General features: G+C 43.4%; 1 protein-coding gene across 1 annotated transcript; it reads left to right on the top strand.

Annotated features, from left to right (window-relative positions):
* The first annotated feature begins 3044 nt into the window (after positions 1–3044).
* On the top strand, positions 3045–22944 carry LOC109867601 (alpha-2,8-sialyltransferase 8B). The gene is made up of 6 exons (XM_020456849.2): positions 3045–3332; positions 6118–6174; positions 11789–11932; positions 12022–12279; positions 21158–21451; positions 22515–22944. The coding sequence occupies exons 1-6, from the start codon at positions 3235–3237 to the stop codon at positions 22798–22800; spliced, it is 1137 nt and encodes a 378-aa protein (XP_020312438.1). The 5' UTR covers positions 3045–3234; the 3' UTR covers positions 22801–22944.
* Positions 22945–25948: the final 3004 nt, after the last annotated feature.

Genomic DNA, 25948 nt, shown 5'->3' with positions numbered 1-25948 from the left:
TATAGTGTTTACATTTTTGTAGCCTGAAAAGTTGGGACACCTGAAGTGGGGCTGAAACTGTCCCGGGAAAAACATGATGGTCACCCTAACACACAAGGTCAATTTACTACACTAGGCTACAATGTGTAGGCCTATTACCATGAACTTAAAATTGGTCGGTAAGCAGTGATGTAGTGGTAAAAGAAAAATAGGTGCTGGGAAAACTCTGATTGCCAGTTGCAGTAGAACAAAAGTAACGCTCCCTATACTTTCAATGCATTTTTCAGAAAAAGGTGGGTAAACTGTGCTTAGTTGCATTTACCTTCCACTAGCTCTACACCACTGCCGGTAGCTGAGGCAATTTTACACACATGGACAGACGCAGAACAGGTAGCTTACATTCAATATAATACACGATTTGAATCAAAACATGTTTGCACCTTAGTTCATGATTTTTCCATAATTCATGAGTTGAATGCTTGGAGTCTTCACAGATCATGTGACTTAAAACACTAACTTTCTTTCCTTACATGAATAACATTTCTGACAGTGTTATTTGTAATTATTAAGCATTTAGCAATTGCTTTAGAACATTGAACTTAAACCCTGTAGGATTCCTGGATCTTGGAGATCTCCGAAAATGCACTGTAACATTTAATTACGTTTCGCCAAGAACGCAGTTCTCAAAGGGCACACAAATCCAAAATATTGTAGTGAATAATTAACTTGGCTCTGCTTGAGTGATTGTGCATTTTACACATGTCAATAGATTTGGTTTGTCCTAAATCTTATGACAGTATGAAATATAAATATATGGATATATGGAGATGGGTACTTAATTTTATGACTGACGTTAAATAAAGGTCAGTGTTGCTATTCCCACTACATAACAGATAACATTTTTGGATGCCCACGGTTTGACTATCTTAAAAAGTTTGTGTTCAAAGTGGTGGACTTGACATAGAAACCAAGGTGGTACAGTGTTGACAGCCTGTCTGCCGATATCAGAATGCTGAAAAGGGAGAATAGTTTGGAAAAGCTTTTTCTGTCTTTTAGAAATACTTTGTGGGATATGCACATGTGATCTGATTCACTAAGCTAAGGACCCTGGGACTTAACACCTCCCTCTGTAACTGGATCCTGGATTTCCTGATGGGCCACCCCCAGGTGGTAAGGGTAGGCAACGACACATCTGCCTCGCTGATCCTCAACACTAGGGCCCATCAGGGGTGCATGCTTAGTCCCCTCCAGTCACCCAAGTCATAGACTGTTCTCTCTGCTACAGCACGGCAAGCGGTACCGGAGCGCCAAGTCTTGGACCAAAAGGCTCCTTAACAGCTTCTACCTCCAAGCCATAAGACCAATCAAATGGCCACCATGTCACGTCCTGACCATAGAAAGCCTTTATTTTCTATGGTGGAGTAAGTCAGGGCGTGTCTGGGGGGTGTTCTAGTTTATTATTTCTATGTATATTCTATGTTTTCTATTTCTTTGTTAGCCAGGTATGGTTCCCAATCAGAGGCAGCTGTCTATCGTTGTCTCTGATTGGGGATCATACTTAGGCAGTCTTTTCCCACCTGTTGTTTGTGGGATCTTGATTTTTGTATTGTTGCTTTGAGCCCTACAAGGCTGTACATTAGTTTTTTAATATATTTTTTTATTGTTTTGTTGCTGGTTCGCATTTAAATAAATATGATGAACGTAAATCACACTGCACCTTGGTCTCCTCATTCCGACGAACGTTACACACCAGGAGTATTTACATTGACCCCCCCCCCCCACTTTGTTTCTACACTGCTGCTACTCGCTGTCTGTTTATTATCTATGCATAGTCACTTTACATATGACCTCGACTAACCTATACTCCCGCACATTGACTCTGTATCAGAACCCCTGTATATCGCCTCGTTATTGTTATGTAATTTTATTGTTACCTTTTGATTCTTAATTTTTTTTTACCTCTGTTTACTTAGTAAATATTTTCTAAACTCTATTTCTTGAACTTAATTGTTGGTTAAAAAGCTTGTAAGTAAACATTTCACAGTAAGCTCTACACCTGTTGTATTCAGTGCATGTGGCAAATAAAATGTGATTTGATTTTGATTTGATTTGATTCACAGTTGTAGGAAAATAATTTACCTTAGTACCACTGCCACACACAACCCATGTCAGTCCAAGCAAAAAAAATCCTTAAAAGGTTTTATTGAGAAATCCATTTCCACTGTCACTTGACATATTTATTTGAATGTTGAAAGAGCACCATTGGTGTATATATACGTACCAGAGTACCAGTACGATAAGCCAGTAAAGTGACAAAATGTACAGTAAATGCAAATGTTTTTTAACTGAGTACTGGCGCTATTTAATTCCTCCCTTAGGTCTTCAATCACTCACCCATCCATCCGCCTGACAAACACCATTTTCACTGACTCAACATGACTACCATTAAGTTGAAAGCTGAAAGGTTTTGCATTGGAGCGAGGACAGTAATCAGACGCAGACAGGACAACCAGCTATACAAAGGATAATTTATGTTATGGTGACACCAGAATGCCACTCAATGAATATCTTTATGATACAAAATTGCATTTTTAAAAATGTTATCTCAACAAACCTTACCTCACAAAGACAGCGATGACATATTTTATTATTTTGTGTCTATTACAATGCTCTTTATATGATGAATGGTTAAATATAGACAGTGATTATTAATTTGATGACATATGGTAGCCTAATCATGTCACGTGGTCCCTGAACCTGGTTATCAGTTAGTTCTACAACAATAGTCAATCACAATTCAATGATGACCTAACAATGGTAATAGATAGTAGCCAATTATAGCATCCTATAGCCTAAGCCTCCAAGAGCAGCTATAGGCTACCCTACTGTAGAAAGCCATAAGGCGTGCTGTACCTTTAAGGTTTAAATCTTTTCCATATTGCTTTTATCTCAATCCCTTGTAGTTTCAAGCACAAGCTTTGAAAGTTTGACTGGGGGAATTGAGGAGAGAATGAAAACAGTGCCGCTGCTGTTGGGAAAAAAAGGGAGAGAGAAAAAACGTTATTAAAGGACTTGAACCTGGGATTTGTTCGTAGACAAATGGTCTTCGTTTAAAATGAACATTGAGGAATATCGGTGGACATAATTGAGTTTAATTGCGTACAATCTATCAATGTCAGCGATTAAAAGGATAATATATGCAATCGATTTGGATTCTTGAGTGTAGCTTCGATTAGTTCTTCTACCTTCTCAGTCATGCAGTTAGAATTACGAACATTGATGTTTGGAATTGTAACCGTGCTGGTATTATTTCTGATCATTGCTGATATTGCTGAAGTCGAGAAAGAAATTGCGTAAGTATAGCGGTGGATTCTGATTCGAGTTGTTCATGCATTTTGTTGCACGTGTTATCTAGATGTTAAAATGCATTATTCAGATAAATATAATTATCTTATGTTCATATAGAATTGTTAGATTCAGCCGTTATCTTCACTCATTCAGTTTAGAACTTAAGAAGATGTTGAGCGCTCCTCTTACATTTCTTCAGTAGGATGCATGTAGGTTGAGTACAATTTTGTGCATTTCAAGGTTACAAACCCCTGTGCATGTATTGATACGTTCCACTCCTATTCCCATCTTTGAAAAAATGTGCAATCTAGAACCTAAAAAGATTATTCGGCTGTCCCCATAGAATTGAAGAACCCTTTTTGGTTCCAGGTAGAACCTTTTGGTTCCAGGTGTGTTCTATGTAGAACCCTTTCTACAGATGGTTCTACCTGGAATCGAAAAGGGTTCTCCTATGTGGACAGCCGAAGAACCCTTTTGGAAAAAAAATTCAAAGAGTGTTGTCTTTGGTTTTTAATCGAACCATTCACTTTAGCTGTTCCTTTGTTTGTGATATCCCAGTGTAATAATGCAATTGATGACAGCTGTTCAACAGACGCTCAATACCAATACTAGCCTCCATGCATTATACAGTAGGATACAGTATCTTTAAGGACTACCTTCAGATCCTGTGTGTGTGTGTGTGTGTGTGTGTGTGTGTGTGTGTGTGTGTGTGTGTGTGTGTGTGTGTGTGTGTGTGTGTGTGTGTGTGTGTGTGTGTGTGTGTGTGTGTGTGTGAGTGAGTGAGTGAGTGAGTGAGTGAGTGAGTGAGTGAGTGAGTGAGTGAGTGAGTGAGTGAGTGAGTGAGTGAGTGAGTGAGTGAGTGAGTGAGTTAGCGAGCGAGCGTGCGTGTGCATGTGTGTATACGTGTACTCTTGGCACTTTACTTATGGAGTGCATGGATTAACTAATTGCTACAAAACCAGGGGAGTTTTTGGGGGGAGAGACAATGTGCTGGTAATCAGATAGTTTCAGGTGTAACTTTACACTGTTAGCTCTCTTCAGTGAAGAATACTGTACTCTCTAACAGCAGTGTCAACTGGATTTTGCTCTAATTCTATTGCATTTTGATAATAAAAACAGTCTGTATAGTCACTGTTTTAGAAGATATACTAACACAATAGAACAGACCACTGTATCAAAAGGAACCAGTCCAATAATTGGAAGCCCATTTTTCTTTCCACATCAAACCTTGAATCAATAGCATCATCAGGCTGAGCTGAGACACCCCAGGGCTTCGTGACAAATGGCATGCGCTTGGTGGTTTTGTTCCACACTTCAGTGTATCCTGTTTGCACTCCAGCTCCAGTCATGTCATGGTAGAGGGCTGTTTGGTGGGTGGCTGTGCAGATAGGAGATTACTGTTTGATTTGTTACTGTGAGAGCAACAGACTGGTGACAGAAGAAACAGTTTGCCTTTCTCCAGACATAATTGAGCCCTGCAGCAGAAATCCTCTATTACACAAATACAACTCTTGAAGCTTGGAAGATACATGTGCTGCAAACAGTTCTGCCATGGAGACCTCTGGGGCTGGAGAGAATGATAGCACAAGTCTCAAGGCTGTAAATGTTAAGCAGCTGGAACAGTTGGTATGTAGTACTTTGTCTAACGGGTCACAAATGACCAAGTATTTATTAACATACTTATGGTGGTAATTACACAGTAATAATCATGTTTATATTGTAATTACATTGTAAGAACCAATGAATTACAAACGCTTCATGAAGGAGCTTGCCTATATTAGTACATATCTCCATTCCAAGAACAATAGAATAGCTGTGTTGCTCCCCAGATAGCACAGCTAGGCCTGTCACATTCATTTCAGCAGATTGAATGCTCCTAGCTCCTGGTCTGCCGCCTGGTATATTAGTGATTCTCCTTGCCTCTGTAATAACTGACACAAGATGCAATTGCACATACCTAATTGGGATTTTCACTGTCCATTTGCACCTTCCAATTAGTGGAGCAATAGTATTATAGTACTGAGTGCTTGCTCTAATTTATTTTCTGGAGCTTGATAGTTTTACACACCCCGTGAGAGTTGGGTTTTTGAAGCAGATATGTGATGAGATTTTCTCGTCTTTTCTTTATTATGTTGAGATTGTGGTCATAAAAGGCAATGATGATGTATCTAATGTTGTATATCTTGAACAGTAGTCCATGCTACTCATAGAGTACAGATTATATACCATTCAGGTTGATCTTTACAGGATGTTGACCGACTACACGTTTTTATCCAGACTCGGTAACAGTCAGATTGGTAGATCAGTTGGCATGCCCTGATTTTTTTCCCTCAGGTACATAAGATACCTGAGACATTGAGATATCCCGCCCTACCAGGGATCATGTGACACATTGCCTTACTTACATACCTCTTTAATGACAAGCATGGCCTTCAGCGCACATTTTCCAGTATTATATCAATGTAATGGCTGTTCTGTTTCACCATCTGACTGCATTTTGATGCATGCTCTTGTCCTTCATGTTCACGTGAGCGTGATGAGCCTACTGCTCATCCAAATGCACATTAAGAGCATAGCCATATACCATATTCTGACAGCTTGAGTTATATGCCTGGAATTTGATTAAACCAGCTCTTGCCCCTCACACTTCATGTTCTGCATGATTCCATTCATCTAACAAATAATATTTTTTGTACAGTTATTAATATTTTTTTAATACACTACATACACATACAAACAATACTGTGAATTATTCTGATGGTGGCTATAATTACTTTTTTCTTGGTCTAGGAATCTTGGAGGTTCCAGACAATTGTACTTGCACAGCCTCATTCCCAAGCCAAACAGGTTTGTCAGGCTGGTCTGCCCCTTCCACCATTGCCTCCTGATTTTGTAACACTCATCAATTCTGTTTTTCTAGCTTTTTATTTGCTACCCTTCAGAGCTCATATGCTTGCAGACATGTAAAATAATTAACAGACTTAATACACATGAACATATCAGCAATCTCATTACCCTATGATTGGGTTTTGCCCTAAGGCAAGAAAATGAACCTGAATAAAAAATCACGAAATTGCTTGTTTCCATAGAAACATGTAAGACCTATGAGATTTGGGAAAGCTGCATGGATTACAGAATTGTATCTAATTAAAATAATTAATAAATCACAAAATTGATGTACAATCTCTGATGTGTACTGAACAAAAATATGAATGCAACATGCAACAATTTCAAAGATTTTACATGCAACAATTTCAAAGAGTTACAGTTCATATAAGGAAATCAGTCAATTAAAATAATTTCATTAGGCCTTAATCTTTGTATTTCACATGACTGGGAATACAGATATGCATCTGTAGGTCATAGATACACTCCATGAACAAAAGTAAGTGGACACCTGCTCGTCGAACATCTCATTCCAAATTCATGGGCATTAATATGGAATTGGTCCCCCCTTTGCTGCTGCTGGGAAGGCTTTCCACTAGATGTTGGAACATTGCTGTGGGGATTTGCTTTCATTCAGCCACAAGAGCGTTAGTGAGGTTGAGCACTGATGTTGGGCGATTAGGCCTGGCTCGCAGTCGGAGTTCCAATTCATCCCAAAGGTGTTTGATGGGGTTGAGGTCAGGGCTCTGTGCAGGCTAGTCAAGTTCTCTCACACCGATCTCAACAAACCATTTCTGTATGGACCTCCCTTTGTGCACGGGGGCATTGATATGCTGAAACAGGAAAGGGCCTCCCCCGAACTGTTTCCACAAAGTTGGAAGCACAGAATCGTCTATAATGTCATTGTATGCTGTAGCGTTAAGATTTCCCTTCACTGGAACTACAGAGCCTAGCCCGAACTATGAAAAACAGCCCCAGACCATTATTCCTCCCGCTGACGCTGGGCATTGGGCATGGTGATCTTAGGCTTGTGTGTGGAAATCCATTTCATGAAGCTCCCGACAAACCGTACTTGTGATGACGTTGCTTCCAGAGGCAGTTTGGAACTCGGTGGTGAGTGTTGCAGACGCTATGCTCTATGAGACGCTATCGCTATGAGCTTGTGTGTACTACCACTTTGTTGCTGAGCTGTTGTTGCTCCTAGATGTTTCCATTTCACAATAACAGCACTTACAGTTAACCGGAGCAGCTCTAGAAGAGCAGAAATTTGGCAAACTGACTTGTTGGAAAGTTGGCATCCTTATGCCGGTGCTACGTTGAAAGTCACTGAGCTCTTCAGTAAGCCCATTCTTCTGCCAATGTTTGTCTATGAAGATTGCATGGCTGTGTGCACGATTTATACACCTGTCAGCAACTGGTGTGGCTGAAATAGCAAAATCCCCAAATTTAAAGAGGTGTCCACATACTTTTGTATATATAGTGTACCTTAAAAGAAGATAGAGGCGTGGATAAGAAAACCAGGCAGTATATGGTATGAGTTACCACCATTTACCTCATGCAGCATGACACATCTCCTTTGCATAGAGTTGATCAGGCTGTTGATTGTGGCCTGTGGAATGTTGTCCCACTCCTCTTCAATGGCTGTGTGAGGTTGCAGATATTGGCAGGAACTGGGACATGCTGTTGTACACGTCGATCCAGATAATCCTAAACATGCTCAATGGGTGACATGTCTGGTGAGTATGCAGGCCATGAAAGAACTGAGACATTTTCAGCTTGTGTACAGATCCTTTCGACATAGGGCCGTGCATTATTAGGTGATGGTGGCACGACAATGAGCCTCAGGATCTTATCACAGTATCTCTGTGCATTCAAATTGCCATTGATAAAATGCAATTGTGTTCATTGTCCGTATCTTATGGCTGCCCATACCATAACCCCACCGCCACCATGGGGCACTCTGTTCACAACGTTGACATCAGCAAACCGCTCACCCACACGATGCCATACACGTGGTACGCAGTTGTGAGGCCGGTTAGACGTACTGCGAAATTATATAAAAGGACGTTGGTGGCGGCTTATGGTAAGAAATTAACATTAAATTCTCTGCCAACAGCTCTGGTGGACGTTCCTGCAGTCAGCATGCCAATTGCATGCTCCCTCAAAACTAGAGACATCTGTGGCATTGTATTGTGTGACAAAACTGCACATTTTAGAGTTACTTTTATTGCCCCCAGCACAAGGTGCACCTGTGTAATGAGCATGCTGTTTAATCAGCTTCTTGATATGCCACACCTGTCAGGTGGATGGATTATTTTGGCAAAGGAGAAATGCTCACTAACAGAGAGACATTTTTGTGCCTATGGAACATTTCTGGGATCATTATTTCAGCTCATGAAACATGGGACCATCACTTTACATGTTGTGTTTATATTTTTATCCAGTTTAAAAATGATATACAGTGAGGGAAAAAAGTATTTGATCCCCTGCTGATTTTGTACGTTTGCCCACTGACAAAGAAATTATTTGTCTATAATTTTAATGGTAGGTTAATTTGAACAATGAGAGACAGAATAACAACAACAAAAATCCAGAAAAACGCATGTCAAAAATGTTATAAATGTATTTTCATTTTAATGAGGGAAATAAGTATTTGACCCCCTCTCAATCAGAAAGATTTCTGGCTCCCAGGTGTCTTTTATACAGGTAACGAGCTGAGATTAGGAGCACACTCTTAAAGAGAGTGCTCCTAATCTCAGTTTGTTACCTGTATAAAAGACACCTGGGAGCCAGAAGCAATCAATCAATCAGATTCCAAACTCTCCACCATGGCCAAGACCAAAGAGCTCTCCAAGGATGTCAGGGACAAGATTGTAGACCTACACAAGGCTGGAATGGGCTACAAGACCATCGCCAAGCAGCTTGGTGAGAAGGTGACAACAGTTGGTGCGATTATTCACAAATGAAAGAAACACAAAAGAACTGTCAATCTCCCTCTGCCTGGGTCTCCATCCAAGATCTCACCTCGTGGAGTTGCAATGATCATGAAAACGGTGAGGAATCAGCCCAGAACTACACGGGAGGATCTTGTCAATCATCTCAAGGCAGCTGGGACCATAGTGTCGTGTCTTTGGCTATGCCGGATTAAGTGATATGACATGCTATTCTATAAAATAATTTCTCCGTAATTAATATTACCTGATTGAGCCAATCATGTAAATGTAATTAACTAGAGAGTCGGGCTCCACTAAATAATATTTTTAGAGCTGTTATCTTCTGAATAAACCTAGTAAAGACCTAGTAATATTTTACATCAATAGCAGTCAATATTAATCGTCATCTTAATTCAGTCTCATCTGAAAGTTGTAAATTCTTGGTTATCTGCACGAACCCTGGCTAACAATTCATTATTCATTATTTATTTACTAAATACCTAACTAATCACACAGAATTACACATACACATATTTAAATCAAAACTTGATTACATATTACGTCATAAAGGAAAAGAAAAGGAAAAGATATGACTGCTGGTTACACAAAAGAAAAGGGGCTGGGTTTGAGTGAAAGAGCGGGAAGACTGAGGAACAAAGGGCGAAGTTGTGCTATCGTAAATACAGTATCTTATGCATTCTAAATTACCACCCATTTGAAAAAGGAAAATGCAACAAATATTTACTCTGAGCTGCGCTTCGGTAGGTTGGTGGTAGATGGAAGGCCGTGATGCCCAACCTCGTCCTTCGTCCTTTGAAGAATGTCTCTGCTGGTAAATTGAATACGTTGTAGTAACGTCGTTGTGTGGTAGACGGGATACTCTGTCTGTTTCTTCCTAACCCTCGTTTGCAGCGGCTGTTGCTAACTCAACGGCTAGTTCATACCATTCGCAACCAAAGCTCACGCTGATGTTAGCTTCGTTCTGTAGTTATTATCTGAACCATTCTGACATCGGACCGTCGTCCTCACGTCCTCGGAACAGAAAGTTATATTGTCGTCAAGGGCCACTGATTGAGCAGAGCCCTATTTTATGAAAACCCAAATCTCACATTTTAGAAGCTAAAATCACATTTCATCCCATCACGAATAATTTCATATTCAAACATTTAAATTGAACAACAATTCCATGTGAATCTGATAACTCTGATGTGTAGACGTTCTACTGTAGAGTTTGTCATCTTATCATTGATGAGAATGATGACAATCGAACTGACATCATATTCATTAAGTACCAACGCATTTGTTCAATTGGTCGGATTACCAGAATATAGTTCATTTCCCCCCACCTTCTGATGTTCCCAGAATCTCTATGTTAACCAAGGGTTTTGCAAATGTAACATCCGTAGGGTAGAGAGAGGAAAAAGGGGGAAAGAGGTATTTATGACTGTCATTAACCTACCCACAGCCCAACGTCATGACAATAGTCACCAAGAAAACAATTGGTAACACACTATGCCGTGAAGGACTGAAATCCTGCAGTGCCCACAAGGTCCCCTGCTCAAGAAAGCACATATACATGCCCGTCTGAAGTTTGCCAATGAACATCTGAATGATTCAGATGACAACTGGGTGAAAGTGTTGTGGTCAGATGAGCCAAAATGGAGCTATTTGGCATCAACTCAACTCGCCGTGTTTGGAGGAGGAAGAATGCTGCCTATGACCCCAAGAATACCATCCCCACCGTCAAACATGGAGGTGGAAACATTATGCTTTGGGGGTGTTTTTCTGCTAAAGGGACAGGACAACTTCACCGCATCAAAGGGACAATGGACGGGGCCATGTACCGTCAAATCTTGGTTGAGAACCTCCTTCCCTCAGCCAGGGCATTGAAAATGGGTCGTGGATGGGTATTCCAGCATGACAATGACCCAAAACACACGGCCAAGGCAACAAAGGAGTGGCTCAAGAAGCACATTAAGGTCCTGGAGTGGCCTAGCCAGTCTCCAGACCTTAATCCTGTAGAAAATCTGTGGAGGGAGCTGAAGGTTCAAGTTGCCAAACGTCAGCCTCGAAACCTTAATGACTTGGAGAAGATCTGCAAAGGGGAGTGGGTTCAAAATCCCTCCTGAGATGTGTGCAAACCTGGTGGCCAACTACAAGAAACGTCTGACCTCTGTGATTGCCAACAAGGGTTTTGCCATCAAGTACTATGTCATGTTTTGCAGAGGGGTCAAATACTTATTTCCCTCATTAAAATGCAAATTAATTTATAACATTTTTGAAATGCGTTTTTCTGGTTTTTGTTGTTGTTATTCTGTCTGTCACTGTTAAAATAAACCTACCATTAAAATTATAGACTGATATTTTTTTTTGTCAGTGGGCAAACGTACAAAATCAGCAGGGGATCAAATACTTTTCCCCCTCACTGTAAACATAGAAATTCCCTGGGGTTTGAAAATAAGTGTCATTAATGATGTCATGAAATGGACTATAGGGCTTTCATTACACGTTTGATGGCTTTACACACAGGACTTGGTTGTTCATTCACACTGCTTTTTTAAGTGATGACATTAATTCTTATATCACATGTATCAAAGTCATGTTGCCCTTAATTTAGGATAAATGCCTCTGTCCTGTTGTAGAAATGTAGCAGTGAAGGCCAATCCTAAACCTTTAGTCAGTGAAGGGGAGGACAAGAGCCCTGCTTCTCCTTCATACTCGAATAATACCATCAAGCTCTCTACAGATAACTGGATGTTCAACAGGACCCTCTCCAATCTCATCAGGTAGGCCTACCTCTGCATTGGTCTCCATCATATCTCACACTCCTCTAAGCTAGGTATTCCCTCATGGATAACTTATTTTCTTTCTATAGGAAGAACATCCTGAGGTTTTTCGACCCAGAGAGGGACATCTCTATTCTGAAGGGCACATTGAAACCTGGAGATGTCATCCACTACATCTTTGATCGTCAGAGCACTACCAATATCTCAGAAAACCTATACCAGTTGCTGCCCACTGCATCCCCCATGAAGAACCAGCACCACAGGCACTGTGCCATCATAGGGAACTCTGGGATCCTACTCAACAGCAGCTGTGGGCCAGAGATAGACTCCTATGACTTTGTTATCAGGTAAGGTGTGCTCTCGTTCTCTGTGGTCGACGTGAGTAAATTATTTATGCATGCTAACTCTCGCAGGGCTGCCGGCCCAGACCGTATCCCTAGCCTCAGAGCATGTACAGACCAGCTGGCTGGAGTGTTTACTCTCCATATCCCAATCTGTTGTCCCCACTTGATTCAAGATGTTCACAATTGTTCCTGTACCCAACAACGTGAAAGGAACTGATCTGATGAAGTGCTTTGAGAGGCTAGTTAAGAACAATATCACCTCCACCTTATCAGACACCCTAGACCCACTACAATTCCCATATTGGCCCAACAGATCACCATTGCACTTCACACTGCCCTATCCCATCTGGACAAGACGAATACCTACATTATATACACTGAGTGTACTAAACAAAACCTATTGCCCTCGATTAGTCGGGGCATGGACTACACAAGGTGTTGAAAGCGTTCCACAGGGATGTGGCCCATGTTGACTCAAATGTTTCTCACAGTTGTGTCAAGTTGGCTGGATGTCCTTTGGGTGGTGGACCATTCTTGATACACACAGGAAACTGTTGAGCATGAAACCACCAGCAGAATTGCAGTTCTTGACACACTCAGACTGGTACGCCTGGCACCTACTACCATACCCCGTTCAAAGGCACTTACATCTTTTGTCTTGACCATTCACCCTCTGAATGGCACACAAACACAATCCATGTATTAAATGTCTTAAGGCTTAAAAATCCTTCTCTAACCTGTCTCCTCCACTTCATCTACACTGATTGAACAGTTGACATCAATAAGGGATCATAAGGGATCATGGTTTTAGAAGTAGGGGGACAAATATATATTTTTTAATCCAGTCGGATAAACACTCCAAACAGCCTACCCGATCTCACGGAGGTGTCCGCATGATCCTAAAGCCTACCATTGCATCGTTTTGTATCACATTCCAATTATAAAACTGGGGGGGCAAAAATCAAATTTCAGAATTTGGGCAGGATATGTCCCCTCCATCCCCAGTGAAAGTTGCACCCCTGGTGACAGAGACATGGTTGTTGCATTCTTAGTCCTGTGGCCTACTAAGTGAATATGGTATCATTACATTTAATTATTTAACGCAATACAACATTTTTCATAAGGCCTTATTTTGAAGGCATAGTTATCTTAATACAGTGGGCTGAAAATCATGGTTTACAGGCAACATCAGGCCTGCAAGTAACATTATGCTGGCTTGCAAAGTGATGTGTAAGTCCTATTGGAATTCAGCCAGAGTGGGGATACCCAACATTTTTCATTTGTATTCACCGGCAACCGGCATTTAGAATGACTGCCGGGTTGGGAAGACTAAAATATGAGACTACCTAAAGCATCTAAACTGGAACTACCATTTCAACGGGTGCAACAAGTTCCAGTAACTGATTGGATTTGTTTAGAAAAATGTTATTTATATTCGAGAGGCATAATATTAATTAATCAATCAATGTACATGCAAAAACATGGAAACATTTGAAAGAAACAATTCTACAAATCTACCTCCTGTCAGAATCGTGTGTATAGGTGGCAGGGAAGTCCGGTGCAGGAGAATCAAACTTAATGGAATGGAGTTGTTTAATAACTTGAAAACAAACATAACTCCAAAACCATGAATACAATAAAACAAAGTGGGTACGAGGACCCGTCACGCACCAACAGAGGGTTAATTAGAACAGGTAATGAAATGGGATTGAAACCCAAAGATGGCTAGAAGACCGGTGACATCGACCGCCGAGCACCGCCCAAACAAGGAGAGGCATCAACTTCGGCAGAAGTTGTGACAGTACCCCCCCGACACGCGGCTCCAGCAGCGCGTCTACACCGGCCTCAGGGACGACCCGGAGGGCGAGGCACAGGGCGATCCGGATGGAGACGGTGGAATTCTCGCAGCAGGGAAGGATCTAACACGTCCTCCACCGGACCGTACCCCTCCCAGTCCACGAGGTACTGAAGGCCCCTCGCCCGACGTCTCGAATCCAAGATGGATCGAACGGAGTACGCCGGGATCACCTCAATGTCCAGAGGCGGTGGAGGAACATCCCGCACTTCAGCCTCCTGGAGCGGGCCAGCCACCACCGGCCTGAGGAGAGACACATGGAACGAGGGGTTAATACGGTAATTGGTAGGTAGCTGTAACCTATAACATACCTCGTTCACTCTCCTCAGGACTTTAAACGGCCCCACAAACCGCGGACCAAGCTTCCGGCAGGGCAGGCGGAGGGGCAGGTTTCGGGTCGAGAACCAGACCCTGTCCCCTGGTGAGAACACCGGGGCCTCACTGCGATGACGGTCTGCACCAACTTTCTGCCGCAGTACGGTGCTCCTCCCAGGTTTCCTTCGCACGCCGGAACCAAATGTCTAACGCAGGAGCCTCGGTCTGACTCTGATGCCAAGGAGCCAGTACCGGCTGATATCCTAATATACATTGAAAGGGAGAAAGGTTAGTGTAGGAGTGGTGACGCGAGTTCTGGGCCATCTCTGCCCAGGGCACGAACTTCGCCGACTCCCCCGGCCTGTCCTGGCAATAAGACAGCAGAAACCTACCCACATCCTGGTTAACTCTCTCCACCTGCCCATTACTCTCGGGGTGAAAACCTGAGGTAAGGCTGACCAAGACCCCCAGATGTTCCATGAACGCCTTCCAGACCCTTGACGTGATCTGGGGACCCCGATCAGACACTATATCCTCAGGCACCCTATAGAAGACGTGTGTAAACAGGGCCTACGCAGTTGGTAAGGCTGTAGGGAGACCGGGCAAAGGGAGGAGACGACAGGACTTAGATAAATGATCCATAACGACCAGGATCGTGGTGTTACCCTGTGAAGGTGGAAGATCAGTTAAGAAATCCACCGACAGGTGCGACCACGGCCGTTGTGGAACGGGTAAGGGTTGTAACTTGCCTCTGGGCAGGTGTCTAGGAGCCTTGCACTCTGCGCACACTGAGCAGGAGGGAACATAAACCCTCACGTCCTTAGCTAAAGTGGGCCACCAGTACCTCCCATCAAGACAGCGCACCGTCCGACCTATCCCAGGGTTATCAGAGGAGGGTGACGTGTGGGCCCAATAGATAAATCGGTCGCGGACAGCAGACGGAACGTACAGACGCCCAGCTGGACACTGAGGGGGAGAGGGCTCTGCACGTGACGCCCGCTGAATGTCTGCATCCAGCTCCCATACTACCGGCGCCACCAAACAAGAGGCTGGGAGTATGGGAGTGTGGGAGTGGGATCCATGGACCGCTCCTCTGTGTCATACAGCCGGGGCAGAGCGTCTGCCTTAACGTTCTGGAAGCCTGGTCTGTAAGAGGGTAAACACAAAACGGGTGAAAAACATGGCCCACCTTGCCTGGCGAGGATTCAGTCTCCTCGCCTCCCGGATGTAGTCCAGATTGCGATGGTCAGTCCAGATGAGAAAAGGGTGTTTAGCCCCCTCAAACTAATGTCTCCACGCCTTCAAAGCCTTGACGACAGCCAACAGCTCCCAGTTCCCCACATCATAATTTCGTCCACCTCCACTATGAATGGCAAAAAGGGATCCGGATGAGCCAACTCATGTGCCGAGGCAAACAGCCTTCAGGTGCCTAAAAGCCCTGTTCGCCTCAGCTGACCACTGCAAGCACACCAAGCCCCCCTATAGCAGTGAGGTAATGGGAGCAGCAACCTGACCAAAACCCCGGATAAACCTCCGGTAGTAGTTGGCATACCCTAAGAATCGCTGCACCTCCTTTACCGTGGTGGGAGTCAGCCAATTACGCCTGGCTGCAATGCGGTCACTCTCCATCTCCACTCCTGACATGGAAATCCGATGCCCTAGGAAGGAAACGGACTGTTGGAAGAACAGGCATTTCTCAGCCTTGACGTACAGGTCATGCTCCAACAGGCGACCAAGCACTCTGCGCACCAGATGTAGTGGTAGTGGTGTATATCGATGACGTTCTGATATACTCCGCTACACGTGCCGAGCATGTGTAGCGGAGTAGCGGAGTATATCAGAACGTCATCGATATACACCACTACACCCTGCCCGTGCAGGTCTCTGAAAATCTCATCTACAAAGGATTGGAAGACTGATGGAGCGTTCATCAACCCATACGGCATGACTAGGTACTCCTAATGCCCTGAGGTGGTAGTAAAGGCTGTCTTCAACTTGTCTCCCTTCCGGATACGCACCAGGTGGTACGCACTCCTGAGATGCAGTTTAGTGAAGAAGCGCGGCCCGTGCATTGACTCAATCGCCATAGCGATTAGAGGTAGCAGGTCACTGTACCACACCGTGATTTGATTGAGACCTCAATAATCAATGCACAGGCGCAAACCTCCATCCTTCTTCACAAAAAAATAAACTTGAGGAGACGGGTGAAACGGAGGGCCGAATATACCCCTGACGCAGGGATTCGGAGACATATGTCTCCATAGCCACCATCTCCGCTTGCGACAGGGGATACACGTGACTCCTGTGAAGTGCAGCGTCTACCAGGAGATTTATCGCACAAACCCCTCGTCGAAGGGGTGGTATTGAGTCGCCTTCTTTTTACAGAAAGCGAGAGCCAAATCGTCATATTCTGGGGGAATGCGCACGGTGGAGACCTGGTCTGGACTTTCCACCGTAGTAGCACCAAAGGAAACCCCTAAACACCTACCTGAGCACTCTCGCGACCACCCTGTGAGAGTCCTCTGTGGCCAAGAAACAGTGGGGTTATGACAAGCTAACCAGGGTAGGCTCAGCACCACGGGATATGCAGGCGTAAATAAGGAAAAACGAATCTTTTCCCTGTGACCCCCCTGCGTTACCATACTCAAAGGAGCGGTGGCCTCCCTGATAAACTCTGACCCTAATGGTCGACTATCTAAGGTGTGAACGGGGAAAGGCACATCTACAGGAACAATGGGGATCCCTAAACTATGAGCTAATACTTTATTAATGAAATTCCCAGCCGCACCTGAATCTACTAGCGCCTTATGCTGGGAACACGGGGACAATTCAGGAAAAGTGACAGACAAACATATGTGCAACAGAGGGCTCTGGATGAGAATGGTGCCTACTATCCTGGGGTGACGCCAGAGTGCCCTGCCTGCTACCTCGATTCCCAGAGGAACCAACCCAGCACTGACCAGCAGTGTGACCTCTGCGACCACATATGTGTGACCTCTGCGACCACGAACGGGAACCCCCTCCAGTCTCCCTGCGTTCCATCCCTCCCAGCTCCATGGGTATCGGAGGGTGTGCGGGAGGATGGACGTCCAGACCCCGATCTGGACGTCCGCGAGTAGTCAGCAGGTTGTCCAGCCGGATGGACAGGTCCACCAGCTGGTCGAAGGTGAGGGTGGCATCTCTGCAGGCCAGCTCCCGACGGACGTCCTCGCGTAGACTACAGCAGTAATGGTCGATCAGGGCCCTGTTGCTCCATCCAGCGCCGGCAGCCAGGGTCCGAAACTCCAGCGCAAACTCCTGGGCGCTCCTCGTCTCCTGCCTTAGATGGCAGAGGCGCACACCCGCCACTCTGCCCTCGGGTGGGTGGTCGAATACTGCCCGGAAACTGGGTGAACTCCTCAAAATGGTCCAATGCCGCATCTCCCCCTCCACAAGCAGCGCTGGCCCACTCCAGCGCTTTCACGGTGAGGCACGAGACGAGGGCAAAACTCTTCTCACGGTCCAATGGAGCTGGGTGGACCGTGGCCAGGTACAGGCTTAGTTTGAGGAGGAAACCGTGGCAGCAACTCTGTCGAACCCCTGTGGCATGGATAGATGGATCCTGCTGGGTTCAGGCGGGAAAGGTGCACTCAGGGGAGACCTCGGTTGTGCTAGTGGAGGCACTGGAAAACCTCCCTCAGATTGTAAATCATCTCTGTATGTTCCATGACGCGCTCCTCCACCTCCATGGCCGGGGTACCTTCTCCTGCTGACTTCATGTTTGGTCAGAGATTCTGTCAGAATCGTGTGTATAGGTGGCAGGGAAGTCAGGAGCAGGATAATCAAACTTAGTGGAATGGAGTTGTTTAATAACTTGAAAACAAACATAACTCTAAAACCATGAATACAATAAACAAAGTGGGTATGAGGACACTTCACGCACCAATACAAACAACACGAATACTGAACAACAAACAATCTCTGACAAGGACATGAGGGGAAACAGAGGGTTAAATACACAACAGGTAATGAATGGGATTGAAACCAGGTGTGTAGGAAGACAAGACAAAACCAATGGAACATGAAAAATGGATCAATGATGGCTAGAAGACCGGTGACGTCGACCACCGAGCACTGCCCGAACAAGGAGAGGCATTGACTTTGGCAGAAGTTGTGACACCTGCAATAGAGCATTCTGGTAAATATGATAATTTTGGGCGTGATTTTGTTTTAAGATTGGTTATTAATATCAACACTGGGATTATTTTACATAAATGAGTGTTAACGTAATTTAACACCTGAATCAACACTAGAAATGTTACACTGAGAAATCAAGACTAGGTAACACGGGCCAATTTGCTGTGTATAAAAGTGAATTATGAGTTAATTTATCATTGAATTTGCAGTGGAATATTCAGGATAGTAATGAGGCTCTCTCTATTAAAGCACTATACATCTTTATACTCATAACTTTTATGTAAGCACAGTCCCTTAGATTTCACAAATACTTTACCTTGAGGATTCAATGCCACTGCTCTATAACATATTCTCCACACCTTTGAAATGCCTGCTACTTTTAGAAATGAGCAGCAGTACTTACAGCAATTAAATACCTGCTGGGTAAATGTGACATTTTCAAAAGCTACTGCTATCCACCCGAAATGTAATGGGGTGCTTTAGAGAAGCACTGCCGTTTGTTCCTAGGACTGCTACACTCATTCACCAAGGGAGAATGTCTGTCTGAAACCATCCGTCAATGCTGCTCTGTGCTAGTGTGTCAGCAAACGGCTTTCTGTGAGTGGGTTATTTATTGCTATATAACTGCTTTGTCTGTCAGTGTAGCAACAGAGAAAGTACAGCTATGCATAGCAATTGTACAACTACAGATGTTTATAGGGGGAAGAAATCCAAGGTTGCCTAACTGTGTCCACACTACAGCAAGGCATTGTGACAGTGGCGGTCGGTGCCGTTTGAGATGAGGGAGGATGATTTTGTTTTTATGATCATGGCTTTATTTATATTACAGCATATTGGATGATTGTCATTCAAATGCCATTAACCCAGCTCAATGTAACATCGATAGGTTTGGCTACTACATGACAATAACCAATTTTCCCTGTACCCATCATGAGGTTGCTACAACCTAACCTATGAATAAAAGTTGACAAGGTGCACATGTCGAGAGATTTTTGACTAATCAAGGTGACAGACTTTGACACATTCAATACGCCTTGCACACTCTTGCCCGCATCTATCTGATCTGGGGTGTAATCATTAGTCCAACAGTTACAAATTAGAGTTTTATATTGGACAAATTCAGGTATGCTTATCCCGATTCCGTTTGCTTCCATTTAAGAAGCGTTTTGAACAGAATCAGCAGAATGAATACATCGCTGATCCCACGAAAAACACAGTTCACTTTCATAACAGCCACATAAAAACAGCATGATCACTGCTCATTGTATATAAAATTCCTTCTCGCAACTATCTGCGCACTCTCCTTCCTGTCATCTTTTCCCTTCGCTTGTGGACTTCAGTGCACAACACAGCAGATTTCTGTGACCAGGCAAAAAAGCCTCCACTGCATCGTGAGTATGGGTAATTAGAAAGTAGAGCACATAAATCAGGGGTTTCAAACTCATTCCATGGAGGGCATAGTGTCTGCTGGTTTTTGGTTTTTCATTTCAATTAAGACCTAGACAACCAGGTGAGGGGAGTTCCTTACTAATTAGTGACCTTAATTAATCAATCAAGTACAAGGGAGGAGCGAAAACCCGCAGACACTCGGCCCAGTTGTAGAATGAGTTTGACATATGACATAAATGAATGATGAAGAGAGGCATCTGAACTAATGGAAATTGGGAAATATGTGAAACCATATCAATATTTCACAGATTTTGGGGGATGGGAATCATTCCTGTACAATAATAGCAAAACTGTAGCAAGGCAGTGAATTTCTGATGATACGTTTGTACTGCTGTAATGAGATTGGGATATTTGAAGTCCCTCATTACTTTGGGAAGGTGTTTTTCCCCATCCTCCTTGTAACTTGATCTAATGTCTGGATATGCAGAGCCATACTGTATGCCTCTATGGTGGAAGAGTAAATCCCCAACCTCCCTGCTGCTGGAGTGTCAGATCAACAGGGAAACGGAAAGATGGGTCAGAATGGGTTTGCAGAGAAAGACATAGCTAAGCAGGGGCCGTTAGCTGGGAGGGAATGATGAGGGATTTGCTGAGATATTCAGGTAGGGAAATAATGCCTCTGCTCACAGCAGTGCTCAGTTAAACCCGACTCTGGCTCTCACACAGCTCCACATTATTTATTTTAATAGATACGGGACATTTTATTTCCCCTTAGGTCATCTCTCGGTGCATTGGTATAGTAATTACTTTTACTGAGGTCAGTCAAGTAACCTTCTTTGGACACGATACCAACACACAGCAGGATGACACATGGAATACATTCATTAGGGTTTTCAGTTGCAGTTCACCCCTGACCTAGCTGTGTTTGGTGTAGGGTTGTTCTTAGCTGACTGCTTAATGCATGTTGAACAATGTCAGAGCTACCTAAATTAGTGTATGTGGAGTTTACAAATCTTCATGGAGTTTATGGAGGACAGTAGGATTGGGCCAATTTATGAGATCTGTGGTTTGACCTTAATATTTGTGAAAGACTAATCAAATGGACTAAGTGATAGCAGAGTAATTTAGATAAATGTATCTTTGCAGATGTAACCTGGCGCCAGTGGAAGAGTATGCTGGGGATGTGGGCCGGCGCACCAACCTTGTGACCATGAACCCATCTGTGGTGCAGCGGGCCTTCCAGGACCTGGCCAGTGAGGAGTGGAGGGAGCGCTTCCTGCAGCGGCTCCAGAGCCTCAGCGGCAGCGTACTGTGGATCCCAGCCTTCATGGCCAAGGGAGGAGAGGAGAGGGTAGAGTGGGCCATCCGTCTCATCCTGCTGCACACGGTTGATGTGCACACCGCCTTCCCCTCACTGCGCCTTCTCCATGCTGTCAGAGGGTAAGACAAGGAGGGAATGCATGTGCTCTTTGTGACACTGAAGCTCCACAATCCAGGGCCTGGCAGCCACTAATTAAGCAGCAGTTCACAGGTCCCCTGCAATTTTTAGTATTAGAGCTACTCAACAGGCCATTGTTGACCAACTTACTGCTGCTGGCCTCTCTGCCTGCTGTTGAATTTGCAGGACAGCTAGCCAGCAGAAGTGTTATTTTTATGTAGTGTATTTTGACAAAAAGCCTTGAATCTTTTCTGAAAGGGCAATACATTTTTTGAAATGCAGGGAAAACGCTGTTAGAAATGCAGTACATGTCTATGACCTTTTAGCTACAGTGGTGCTTGATAAATGCCAAACTGAATAGATTCCCCTGGGTTTCTGCTTCTCTGAGTACTCGATAGATCCACCATTGACCTCCTGCGAGTCCTAGGCCACTGCTAGGTCACTGGGCTCCTCTTAGAGTATCTTGAGGTCCAGGTAGGCCACGCTGGGCTGGGGGCCTGTGAGTGAGAGGACCAGATGGGGCTTGCATTGTGACTGCAGGCCCCAGACCTGTCTCTCTTATTACAATTCTGTTCCTCTTCTTGAGCCCACTGGCACCTCAGCATACATCCACCCAGAGAGCTGAGTGAAAGACACCACATAGGGAGAGAAAGGGTGCTTATTGTAGGGGCTTATTCAAGGGTGAGTGGACTGCCATTGTAGTGCTAAGAATGCAGAGGGTTCAGTGCTTTCTAACAGATATTGGCTTCAATGCACTCATCCTCTTTATCAGAGATAAAGTCTACCAGACTTTGCTTCAGATAATCTTCAACACGATTGTATTCTTGCTATGTGTTATCTGTCATAGGACCTTGGCATGTGTGCAAGTGTCCACTAGTTTTATAGGTTCTGTAGATTTATTTTCCAGATACAAATGAAAATATTTGGACACTGAGAAATAGCTCTATCCTAAAATAAAGATTCCAAAGATTTCCCCTTAGGTACTTCTTTCAGATGTCAGGTAACACTTGAGTGCCTTAAAATACCTTTAGCTTGGTTATATAACTATCTTGCTCCATTCTTCAGGTATTGGCTGACCAACAACGTCCAGATAAAGAGACCTACCACTGGTCTACTGATGTACACCATGGCCACTCGCTTCTGTGAGGAGATCCACCTGTACGGTTTCTGGCCTTTCCCTCAGGATTCACAGGGGAAACCAGTGAAGTACCATTACTATGACACTCTGACCTACGAGTACACGTCCCATGCCAGTCCACACACTATGCCACTGGAGTTCAGGACCCTGAGTTCACTCCACAGACAGGGGGCGCTGCGTCTCCACACTGGCTCTTGTGATGTAGGAACATAATCTAAAAACACAGCAAGGAATGTTCTGTATGTCTCCATCAAAATGACCCTTACGCTTTTGGGAAAATACCTCCTGCTCAGTTGATGTCTGTCAGACACGGACATCTCAGAGGAAATACTTCCTGTATTAAACTGTAGGACATTTTTATGTAGCTGTGAATTTAGTTGAACGACCGTATGCAGGATACTGCATGTCTTATTTGGGCTCACGTTGTTGTCCTTCAAGAGACATGAGCACTGAAGAGTTTTTAACATTTCTACAGTAACCTGTTAAAATTTTACCTAAAACAGACACTTTTTAATTTGTTAAAAAATAACTAATTTATGTTGGTATATGCTTTTTTTCAACAAGAATACATTTTCTATTTACATTTAATGTGTCAAAATGTATATAATTACAACATTTATAAAAACTTATTGATATTTTGAGAATTATTCCTTTGAATTATACAATAATTCTACTTCATCACTACTGTTGGAGACATCATATCAGACAGATCAAAGGCAGGAGCACCAGCCTGCATAGCACTGATTGAGCCACAAGATGGAAGCACTTCTTCATAAGGAAACTATGAATAGTAGTACATTTAGTTTTCCACATTTAGTTTATTAGTGAACATGGGTTCAACTACATACTACTGTGTGATGTTTGAGTTTATTTTATTTTTTACAGGGACAGTGCACATTAATCAACGTTTCAGTAAAAGTGCCGGTTTTAGCCAGCCGGCTAATTTTCAACCGCAGGCCCTGGGCAGTTTTGTTTAGCTCTCACCTTAAATTGGGAATTGTATTTAATGAGTAGCCTAATAGTGTAGGCCTAGTTTCTTATTTTTGCCTTAACTTCTTCCTCATCGGGGAAACTGGTTTGTGGTATTTGGAAATCGTGACCTTGGGACTATAAGGTTATATCTGCACAAAGCATGGTTCTGAGAATGACATTTTTCACATCCCAGATCTCAAATGTTTTGTAGTGAATTTTGCTTTCATAACCCATTAAGGTCCTCGCCATCAAGGTACCTAAAGTGCAGAGTATCCCAATTCTAAGACATTTGTCAATCTTTTTTTGTGTGGGGTGCACAGGATTTTCAATAGAAAAGTACAGATATGTAATGATTAAATAAAGAGAATACCCTTAATTATTTCTAATCACATTATCAAATATATTAATTCATGTTCATCACACATTTGTTAAAGAGATCGTATCCTATGGATAACTAGCAACATCTCACAGGTAAAGGACCACCTAAAGAGCTACTATGTGAATAACTCAATTTTTACCAGCATGTCAGAATCTTGTCGTCCCCAGGTTATGAAATACAGTATCGCATTTCTTTCCTTGTTCTGTTTAGGGTGTGAAGTATAACGAGTCTTTGAATGTAGTGTTAAGAAATAGCTGCATGCAGCAATCACTGAGATTAAATCACCAATGTTGGAAAAGATAGAAAATAAATAACAGATGTTTAAGCAGCTTCACAGCTTATTAAATGGTCCTACAGATGATCTATAGAGCTCTTAAAGCCACGGGACTCAAGTCATCCAGGGCAGACATAGGCTATTATTAGTTTACCTACTGCTTAGTCTGAGGCAGTGCACTGTAGTAATGTTGAATAGAGGCACTCAACTGGAATGCAATATGTTTAAGCGATAACAGTCAGACAGGGAACACACCCAGCTGTTCACACACTACTGTTTACACAGGAACAGCCAACAGCAAACTCCTGATCTTCAACGGTTCCCTGTGGGTTTGACAATTTCTTCTTAGGAATTTGCCTCTTAAGACCATTTCCAAGTATAGGTGTGTTAAAAGACCTTGTGTTGATGTTGGCTAATGCTTTGCAGATATTCAGAAGGTTGTGCTTCTTTTGTTGTTTTACAATTTGTCTTAAGAAAAATTTTTCCTCATCAATCTACACACAATACCCCATAATGACAAAGCAAAAACAGTTCTTTAGAATTTTTTGCAAATATATACAGTGCCTTGCGAAAGTATTCGGCCCCCTTGAACTTTGCGACCTTTTGCCACATTTCAGGCTTCAAACATAAAGATATAAAACTGTATTTTTTTGTGAAGAATCAACAACAAGTGGGACACAATCATGAAGTGGAACGACATTTATTGGATATTTCAAACTTTTTTAACAAATCAAAAACTGAAAAATTGGGCGTGCAAAATTATTCAGCCCCTTTACTTTCAGTGCAGGAAACTCTCTCCAGAAGTTCAGTGAGGATCTCTGAATGATCCAATGTTGACCTAAATGACTAATGATGATAAATACAATCCACCTGTGTGTAATCAAGTCTCCGTATAAATGCACCTGCACTGTGATAGTCTCAGAGGTCCGTTAAAAGCGCAGAGAGCATCATGAAGAACAAGGAACACACCAGGCAGGTCCGAGATACTGTTGTGAAGAAGTTTAAAGCCGGATTTGGATACAAAAAGATTTCCCAAGCTTTAAACATCCCAAGGAGCACTGTGCAAGCGATAATATTGAAATGGAAGGAGTATCAGACCACTGCAAATCTACCAAGACCTGGCCGTCCCTCTAAACTTTCAGCTCATACAAGGAGAAGACTGATCAGAGATGCAGCCAAGAGGCCCATGATCACTCTGGATGAACTGCAGAGATCTACAGCTGAGGTGGGAGACTCTGTCCATAGGACAACAATCAGTCGTATATTGCACAAATCTGGCCTTTATGGAAGAGTGGCAAGAAGAAAGCCATTTCTTAAAGATATCCATAAAAAGTGTTGTTTAAAGTTTGCCACAAGCCACCTGGGAGACACACCAAACATGTGGAAGAAGGTGCTCTGGTCAGATGAAACCAAAATGGAACTTTTTGGCAACAATACAAAATGTTATGTTTGGCGTAAAAGCAACACAGCTCATCATCCTGAACACATCATCCCCACTGTCAAACATGGTGGTGGCAGCATCATGGTTTGGGCCTGCTTTTCTTCAGCAGGGACAGGGAAGATGGTTCAAATTGATGCGAAGATGGATGGAGCCAAATACAGGACCATTCTGGAAGAAAACCTGATGGAGTCTGCAAAAGACCTGAAACTGGGACGGAGATTTGTCCTCCAACAAGACAATGATCCAAAACAAAGCAAAATCTACAATGGAATGGTTCAAAAATAAACATATCCAG

This window comes from Oncorhynchus kisutch, linkage group LG22, assembly GCF_002021735.2.
Source record: "Oncorhynchus kisutch isolate 150728-3 linkage group LG22, Okis_V2, whole genome shotgun sequence".
In the NCBI taxonomy this organism is placed as follows: domain Eukaryota; kingdom Metazoa; phylum Chordata; class Actinopteri; order Salmoniformes; family Salmonidae; genus Oncorhynchus; species Oncorhynchus kisutch.
Note: the sequence above shows the minus strand (reverse complement) of the source record. Positions and strands in the feature narration are given on the sequence as shown.